The sequence below is a fragment of the Hesperophylax consimilis genome, chromosome 22, assembly GCF_061612785.1.
Source record: "Hesperophylax consimilis isolate HC1 chromosome 22, BYU_Hcon_1.0, whole genome shotgun sequence".
NCBI lineage: Eukaryota > Metazoa > Arthropoda > Insecta > Trichoptera > Limnephilidae > Hesperophylax > Hesperophylax consimilis.
The window spans coordinates 7,706,065-7,715,936 of record NC_142857.1 but is presented as its reverse complement, the minus strand read 5'-3'; the positions used below and the strand labels follow the sequence as shown (position 1 = coordinate 7,715,936).

The window sequence follows — 9,872 nt, the reverse complement described above, 5'->3', positions numbered from 1 at the left end:
AATAAATAGTTGATTGATTTTTTGTTTTATTATTATTGAGTTTATCTATCTGTATTACTTGCAAATCTATAATATTCAAATGAGATGTGCTTGTCTAAAAAATTGTTACAAATACGAAATCAACTACTGTAATAATTAATACATTTTTTTGATGAGAATTGGAATGCAAATGTTGATTCTTATTTGACAACTAATTTTAGAGGAAAACAATCAAAAAAGTTGGAGTGATCACACAAAATCAACGGCATTTAAAAAAATTTTACTTTAGACTTACCTATTCTTGACAAAAGAAAAACCTTACTGAAATAAAATATTGCTAATTTATTGAAAATATTATTAAATTATTCGTATTACTGTTAGAAACGGGACTACAGGCCTTTAACGAATGAATTGTCGAATTTCCTAACAAACTATTAGCAAAACACGAATGTGTTATAAGAATGTTGGATCACGTGTTCATAAAATTTGTAATATTTTCGCATTCGTCAATATTTTATCTGGATAAGCGCAGCTGCATAAACACGTGTTCCGATATATTTTGAATAAATTAACATTTTATTAGGAAATGGTCTGCAATTACGTTTTTAACAAATAAGCAATGCATATTTTAATCTGTGCATTTTGATAAAATCAGGATAAAAATAAAGGAATTTTATAACAATCGCTAAAAATCAGATATTTTCTTCAAAGGTTGGAAAAACTAGTGATATTTTGCCAGCAGTTTTCAAACAAAAATGAACTGCGCTCCATTTTGCAGGCAGGATGTGGACGAACACGCGTTGTCCGACGAGTTAGAACTGTTGCTGTGGACAGAGTTGTTGTGAACGGAGTTGGTGTGGTCGGGGTTGTTGTGGTTGTTGTCCTGGTCGAGGTCCGGGGTGAGCCGGAGCCATTTGCCGTGGCAGTGCGGGGCGGAGAGCGCGGAGAACCGCGTGGCGCGTGCGACCAGACCGTGGCCCTGACAGCGCCACTGCAGGCTCTTGCGGAGTGCTTCGCTCTCGCAGCGGACGCACACACGAGATCCTGAAACAAGATTAAAATATATATATTTATATACACCAGGCTTTCATATATTAGTGGTCAAATTATTGTGAAGCTTGCGGTACTCCGGATCATATTTGTTAAAGCGTGCGGAGTTCCTGAACACTTATCGAAAAAAAGTTCGGTGTTGAAATAATGCGTCAGAAATTCTACAACGGGGTGACAATTTATGGGCCCCCGGATACCCAATTTTTTCCGATTTATAACAAGTTTCTCGTTAAGTTAGTTTAAAAGTTATCTACACATTTGTTTTGCCGAAACGTTAATTATATGAAATTCCTTCGATAGAAAAAAATCGCAAATTAACTTCCGAAAATTATTAAAAACACGTTTTGTGCTGTTATTTAATATGTTATAGGCATGAAAAAATTCACAGTGTATCTTCAAATGCAACTAAAAAAATTGTCGAGAGATTATTGCTCTATATCAAATGAGTCGTGTTTTATTAAATATTTTCACCATTTTTGCTTAATTATTATCGTTTTAATATTAGCGTACTCCCTCTAACATTCGTATTTACATATTTCCTCTTTCAAACCTTCTTTGAACCCTTACTACGGGGCCTTAAGCCCTCAGCCATAACCTGTAGAGTCAATTTGTTTGCTTTTCGGACCAGCTCATTTGATCTCACAGAAATCGTCGTGTCTTCCTTACTGTCAGGGTTAGAAATATGATATAAGCAGTGTTAGAAAGAGAAAACACCACGCTTTATATCATATACGCTTCTATTAAAACAGAGGTTGCGACAGAAATAAAAAAATGAAGCTTTTGAAATTAAAAAATTGAGGCTGTTGTAATGTTTTAATATATTTCATAGTAAAATATACATTTTTTTTGTATCAGTATTTTAGTTCTGTGTATTAGTTATTGTAGCTATTTGGATTTTGACAGAATGTTTAACGTATTTGAATATCTCTAATAACTGTCCACGACAGATGCGATTAGCCACCCATTTATTTATGACTCTTTGCTAGATAAATTAATTTGTTCCATACCCCCGATTTGCTTTTGACAGGCCGTGTGCTGACATATAGTATCGTCAGAATTTGAACTGTACAGTTTGAATTCACACACGTCAACTATAATCACGGAGTTCCGTGAGCCGTACAATCGCATCAAAACGTTCGTCTTGTCAAAACCAATGTGTGTACTCTCGGCGGTTATTTATCCAAAAAATAATCCCTTAACCGTATTTTATCGCAACTATCGCCGTACAACGATCACCGTTCCAGTGCTGACAGATGATTCTCGAGATGCAGATTTCGTTCGCCACCCAGTAAGCTGACTGTGAATTAACCTTACCAATTGTTCGCATTCGCCTGTCATAAGCCATAGGCTTTATACATGCTTTATCTGTGTGGAATAGCTCTTCAAAATACGGCTATCCCAATCCTTGTTCGTTCCTCGAACAAAAATTACTCCTTCCTAAAAAATATATAATCTTTAAAAATAAAAACATTGTAGTTACATATAGACGCAGATGAGAATTTGTATAATATATGCACAGAATTTAGAGTAATATTAATATTCCCACGTAGATCTTAAAATGGCTTTAATATTTTCACAAAGAAAAACCCTTGTATTTCGGAGAATTTAGCCGTAGGTACCTTTTTACTCTCTGAAAATATACATCTTTAAAAAATATAAGTTACCTCGCACACTACGTAAGTCCACGGAGAAAAGCTCAAGGCTTGAGTAAAATTCGCAACATATATTCGTGGTAGAATTCCAGTGGCAGCGTCAGAGTGTCCGAAACATTAACTAATGAAAGATAAAAACAAAATTCACAACGTACAGCATAACTAACACAGGACAGCCAAAAAACAATACAAACACCATAAAAATACACGAATGCATAAACACCAACATCTGCGATTGCCCCCCTCTAGAAAAAACAGAACAAATAAAGTATCTAGGAATCCTAATTGACCATAATCTTAGATGGACACATCACATCAAACAAATCACAAATAGACTCCTCAGAACAATACACATTTTCCTAAACATAAGAAACATATATAAAATAAAACAATTGAAAACAATATATTATGCACTATGCCAATCAATAATAGAATATGGAATAATTGCTTGGGGAGGAGCAACAAACGCAGCTATCGCTCAAATAGAAATCGCACAGAAAACGATACTAAAAGTAATACTCAAAAAACATAAACTAACCGACACAGACCAAATATTTAAAAGCTGTGACGTACTTGATATACGCCAATTATATGTTAAAACACTACTAAACTACATTTTCGACCAAAAAAACAAACCCCAACAAACACAAAATATCACTAATAGACCGGTCAGACAAGCGTACAAAGAAAACATAAAAACTCCGACGGTAAACACTACCTTTGGACAAAGACACCATAAATACCACGCTATTAAAGCATTCAACAGTCTTCCACTTGAAACAAAAATTGAGGAAAATAAAAATAAATTCAAACACAAAATAAAAAAATGGATTAAAGAACAAAAAGACAATATTACCAAAATACTATAACATAAAAGAATAAAACATATACACGCAACACAAAAAAAAATATATAAAACACGCAACACGCACAAACACATATATCACTATAAATGCCGATTTACATTCTCTTTTGATATTTTTCTTTTAGTGTTATAATTATATTTTAATTTTTAATCTTTATTTTTTATTTTAAATTTATCTTTATTTTAATGTTGTTTTTCTTTTATTTTTTTTAAATGTATAAATTCTTAAATTATAAAATGGGGGCCTCAGCACGGGTAAACAACCCAGTGAGGCCAACATTACTAAATTGAAATAAAATATTGTAAAAAAAAAAAAATGTATCAACAATAAAAAAAAATACGATAATACTTTTGGTCGTAATTATCTAAGATCATATCTGTATGACATTTGTTTGTAATCTCTGTGTGAAGTTGGTTTAAAACCATTTCGTAGAAGTAACTTCTATCACAATCTTTGAAAAGTAGTTATAAGAAGTTTTAAGCAATTTTTTTAAGAATATGGTGAGAATTGGGTCGAATGCTTTAGAATTAAGACAAATCAAGGAAGACAGCTAGTGGTTTATCGAGATGATCAGATATCATTTTGCTAACGAACTTTTAGTACTACTTAGTCAAAGAACACTCAACTATTTAGGCTATTAAACAATTGTTTATTGAATCGTTGGCAGATTTTTGTTGTCTAGACCATTCTTATGTGGAGCGATTTCATATCTTGCGGATGAATTGTTAACAAATCATCTATATTATCATACAAAAATCAATTTCAGCTGTAGTTGTAACTCTGGTTCAATGAACAATAGAACTCGGATTGGATTTATTTGCTTTGGATTTAAAAGTCATTTTAAAATTGGAACTGATTATTTCAATTGTCTTTTTCAAAATTGAAAGAATAATTTGCTTTCTAAGTTAAAGTTAATCTAGTTTCCAATAACACTTATACATCAAAATATGTTTGAATAAAACATGGGAATTTGAACAATTCATCAAATTTCAATGTTCATTTTCGGGTTCTGAGAAAGTTCTTTTCAAGTTCTGTTATTATATCATTAAAGGCTAGTTGCTTGACAGAACTGGAAAAAATCTTTACATAACGTTGAAATTTGACGAATTGTTCAAATTCTCCAAAACAACCCGTTCTAAGTTTATCTTTTCATTGGTATATTTCAACGGATCGGAACCAAAGTGTATCCTTCAACATTGGGTTGAAAATGCCAACTTTCAAAGGCACGGAGAGATGGTGTTATGTTCTCTTTAAATCTTTTAAACAGACAGGAAAATCTTTCAGAGGTTTCACTTACAATAAATGACAAATATTTTTTTGTCACGTTGGTGATGTGTTGAGATGATGAGTCATTAGTTATCGATGGATATTGCCCAATCTCTAGAAATATATCACCTGATTTAAATAACGTTGATGCGTAACTTGAAGTTTCAAAGTGGATGTCTTTACCCAGTTAAAGTGTAAAATGTATTAATTAATGAGATTATTAAGAGTTATACGTGATTAAATCATGTACCACGGTTAAAAGTTGAACGGTAATTTGTATACTATAAAATGAAGAACGTTCTGATCCGAAAATAATGCAATTCAGATGTAAGTGCATTGAAAAAGATAAAGAACGAGATGACTTAACAGGATTGAATAAATAAAAGGGGATGAATGGAGAAAAAAATGGAGAAAGACATGGCACGTTTAGGTAATCAAATACGTACCAGAATCATGTCATGTCATGTTGAATAATATTATCTTTGCTTTCTCCATGAAATATTGCGACGCTTAGGTAGTTAGTCAGATTTGTATAAAGATATTTTTTTTTATCTTTTATTATATGTTTACAGATTATCCAGTAAAAAGCATATAATACGACGAATGAACGAAGATAATGGTTCCACTTAGCTGTAAACTAGATACACATGAATAAAATAAAAATAAAACAATGCTACATATTTCAAAATCATAACTGAGTAATATTACGTTTTTTTGATGAAAAACACGATTCATACACTATCTGAATTTTTAGTGTATGAATCGTGTATTTCATCAGAAATCGTAATATTACTCAAAAATATAACATGAGAAATATTAAAATTTCTTAATATCTTAAGTTTATCTAGTTATAGTGTAGGTAGACCAGCTCTGATGAATGTGAGGGTGTTCACTTAAGTATTTACATAATTAATCCTTATTTTTCAATCCAAATTAACAATTTTTTCATTATCATGCACAATGCGTTTTATTTTATTTTAAATAAATGTGTACAAGTGTAATTGTGTCTCGTCAGTCTATATTATTTCCTAGGCAGACAGATTGTCTGTTCTCACCAAGGAACCAAATGCTCGTGAAAATACAGTTGAATTATAATATAAAAACTGTTGTTTTTATTAACACTATGTATTGCATTACCTTAGATTATTTAACAGTTTTTCAGACTCCCCAGTATGACTTGTTTTTCAATTATTGTGTTTCTATACGAAATAATAATTTTCATGCACACGGAAAAAGTTTACTAATTAAAAATACTGTTATTTTATTAAAAATCTGGTCAAATTATTCATTTTACTGTTAAAAATGTGATTGTAGGCATATAACGAATGAATTGAAAAAGTTCCTTACAAAGTTTCAGACAATTAATAGAGCTCTTCATACTCTAAATAATATGTATCTTAACTCTAACATTGACATTTTTTCGGATTAACTGCCCAAATTCAAACGAGGCATCATGTCAATAATTCAAACTATTCAATACGCACACATACAGACACACACACAAACACTCACCCTTACATTACACACGTCACACACACACCTATAAACTACGCAAGTCACCTGGTAATTAAGGAATTAACATTCCACTTAGCAGATATTACAACGAAACACTTTCATAGGTACCCAACATGAAGTATCTTATTCCTGTATATTGTTTCATCTCTGTAAATCACGTACTGTTTGTTTATATAATATAAAATAAAAAAATCAGACAAAAGCGAATGATTTATGAGGATAGCGAAACTCGTATTCATACAAATATTGATATTGATATTAACATACTGATATTGTTGCATTCCGTCATGTATTATACATGTGTAAGGAAAAGAACAAGTGTTTTCGTTAAATTCTGAATGATTAATATTTTATCAGGAAGTTGGCATGCTGTCACTTTTTAACAGGATAATTTTTCTCTATGCACATAGAAATTTGTTACAATAGACTGGACGTTACTGAATAATAAAGTACCAACCCTAAGCTACGTGTAGTGCTTTTTTAAATCCGCCCCCAATCCCGCCAAACCCGAGGACAAATCGAAACGAAAATACTCCCCTAATGAAAATTGTCGACATAGGTATCCCCACTTAAATGTATTAGTCAGCTTTTCTTTTGAAAGAAGGACTCTCGTCGCTTTTTTCGGAAGGTCCTTAAAAGAAACGGTCTCCCCGAGAACCCCAGAAAGCCTCGGAACCGGAAAAGGTTTTCTCCGAGTGGTGCTTGATCCCCTAAACTGAAAGCAATTGTGTATTTCCGCTTGAGTGCTCGAACTCGTGGATTCCATCAAACAAGGTCCGAAGTACGAAATTACGTTATTCAATGAGATACTTACATGATTTTACGATTGGCTAAAAAATCAATTTTTAACCAAACTTTACGATAAGGGGTAAGGCTCTCGACTAGCAAGCTGAAGGGTCGCGGGTTCAAATCCCGGCGTGCGCAAGTAAATTTTATTTTATTAAATTGTGTTATTTCACGATTTACTAATTGAAAATAATATATTTGCGACACGTTCCAGAGTGGAGAAGATACTCTCAGTATCGCCCTTGTGTAAGACTTTCAGAATTGAAATGTTGCTAGAAATGACTTTGCCCATGTTTGGTGACCAGATCTGAATAGCAAAGTACTTCCTCACTTTCCTCTAGCACATCTTCTTACCCTCCCTACTACTTTAAGCATCACAACAGACCAACATGGGGATGCCATAGTATCACTGGCTACAGACGGTTTTGAGCAGTTGGGACTCTTGTGCGGTTTTACATAAAAAAAACATTACGTATACACCCTTCCTAATTAATATACGTGTTTAAAGTTAGCAAAACTAATAAAAAACATTTATGTATTGAACTATTGTTTTTCAGTAGAGTAAGATTTTAAACAAGTTTATTGGTAAGGCGGTAACGTATATTTTTTTTTATTTTTTTTTTTTTTATTGAATAAATAGTTAATACATAATATCAACAAACAAGTCCTGCTAAGCCGATTGAATTGGCTTGTCAACAGGTGCTTAAAGTTAGTTTCAAATACATTTTTTAAAGTTATAATTTACATCTTATATCTACAGAATTAACAATTTTTCATACATATTAAAATAAATATTTTTTTCCGATAGCCAATTTTTCACCATATATTTAACCTTATTCATAGATTTACATTGCTTTATAGTGTCAGGTAATAAATTAAATATCTTCGGTATGTTGTATTCAAACGTTCTCTGTCCGTATTTATTATTAAATTTCGGAACTATTAACCCGTCATTGCGCGTGAATCTAGTACTGTATTTATGTTCTAATTTTTCTTTATGCTGCGGGGTAAATATATACTGAATTATGATTTTTTGCCATAGTATAGCCTTAACAGGTAAAATTTTGGCACTCTGAAACAGCAACGGTGTATTATGTCTCTGTTTAAAAATATTAGGGGCGACTAGTAATTTTACAATTGCGTTTTGTACAACTTGGACTTGTTTCAGATTGGTTATACTAGTATTTCCCCATATGGTTAATCCATATCTTATAATAGATTCTGCCATTGACATAAAAATTATTTTAAGTGTTTCAATTGATAGGAAAAAATTTAATGTGTACATTCTGCCAGCAATTGATCTGAGTCTTTTACAGGTTTTTTTAATATGTTTGTCCCATTTGAAAAAGCAATCTACTGTAACACCAAGATAGACATATTCTGTAACTAATTCTAAGCTTTCACATTTACAATTAGTCGGGATATTTTTATGGATGCAATTAAAACTATGAGAAATAATATTAGGATTAAATTGAAATCTGGCATTAGGTGATCTTATATGCATAACTTTGGTTTTTTTAGCATTTATTAATAGTCCTGCATCATGTGACCATTTACAAAGTTGATTAAAGTCAATTTGCATGAGTTCAATTGCAATTTTTAGATCTTTATGTGATATGACCAATGCCGTATCATCTGCAAATACAAAATGTTTAACAAAAGAGAAAAGTTTTTTCATTATAGTTACATAAATTATATATAGTGTAGGTCCCAATATGGAACCTTGTGGAACTCCTGCAGATACATTCTTTGTTTTACTAAAAGTATTATTTATTTTGGTACATATTTTTCTATTTCTAAGATAATCTTTAAATAAATTTAACACATTTCCTCTTATTCCAATTTTTTCTAAGGTTTCTAGCAGTTTTTTAGAGTTAATTGTGTCAAAAGCTTTAGAGTTATCGATAAATAACACAATAACATGTAATTTATTATTTAATTGATTATTTATGTAATTGGAAAAATCTTGCAGTAATTTTTCAGTATTTTTTTTTCTTTGAAAGCCATATTGATTTGGATCTATGATAGCGAATTTTTCAATGTAATTATTTAATTTATTTGATAAAAATTTTTCGAGAATTTTTTCTAACGCAGGTAGTATACTAATAGGCCTATAATTTCCCAGTTCAATGTGTTTTCCACCTTTAAATATTGGTCTATATTTAAATTCTTGTGGAATTTTTGCTTGCTTTATTATCGTATTGATTAAATGAGTAATTATTGGCCCAAGAGTTTTTATATTTCTTTTTAAATCAAACATTCTTATATTGTCAATACCTGTGCTTTTAGAGTTTTTCATTTTTTTAACAATGTTTTCAATATCAGTTATAGTAGCTCTTGGTATAAATAAACTGTGAGGCAGTTCTTCCAGTACAATATTAGTAGCTTTGTGATTGCATTTATGTAACATGTTGCTGATGCTATCCGAGAAGTAATTCACAAAATCATTTGACACAGAATCCTCAGTTCTATCTTTTAACATATATCGTGTTATTGTTTCATCACAATCGTTTTTGGGTTTACGTCCTAAAATATTATTTATCACATCCCAGGTTTTTTTTGTATCATTAAAACAGTTTTTAAATTTATTATTATAGTAGTTAGTTTTATCTTTATTTATAAGTTTATTGACAAGGTTTCGTGATTTTTTGTATTCTGTTTCATATGTTTTGTTTGTTGGTGTACTTTTCCATTTTTTATATTGTTTATCCCTTTTATTTATTTGACATAATAATTCACTGCTTACCCATTCATTTAT

General features: G+C 31.3%; 1 protein-coding gene across 1 annotated transcript in view; it reads right to left on the bottom strand.

Annotated features, from left to right (window-relative positions):
- Positions 1-313: 313 nt before the first annotated feature.
- Positions 314-9,872, bottom strand: part of vex (somatomedin B and thrombospondin type 1 domain containing protein vexed) — a 457,064-nt gene continuing 447,505 nt past the window's right edge. Inside the window, exon 6 of the mRNA XM_089645413.1 lies at positions 314-1,023. Coding sequence (XP_089501539.1) covers positions 725-1,023 — 299 coding nt within the window. The 3' untranslated portion in view covers positions 314-724. The remainder of the gene's footprint in view (positions 1,024-9,872) is intronic.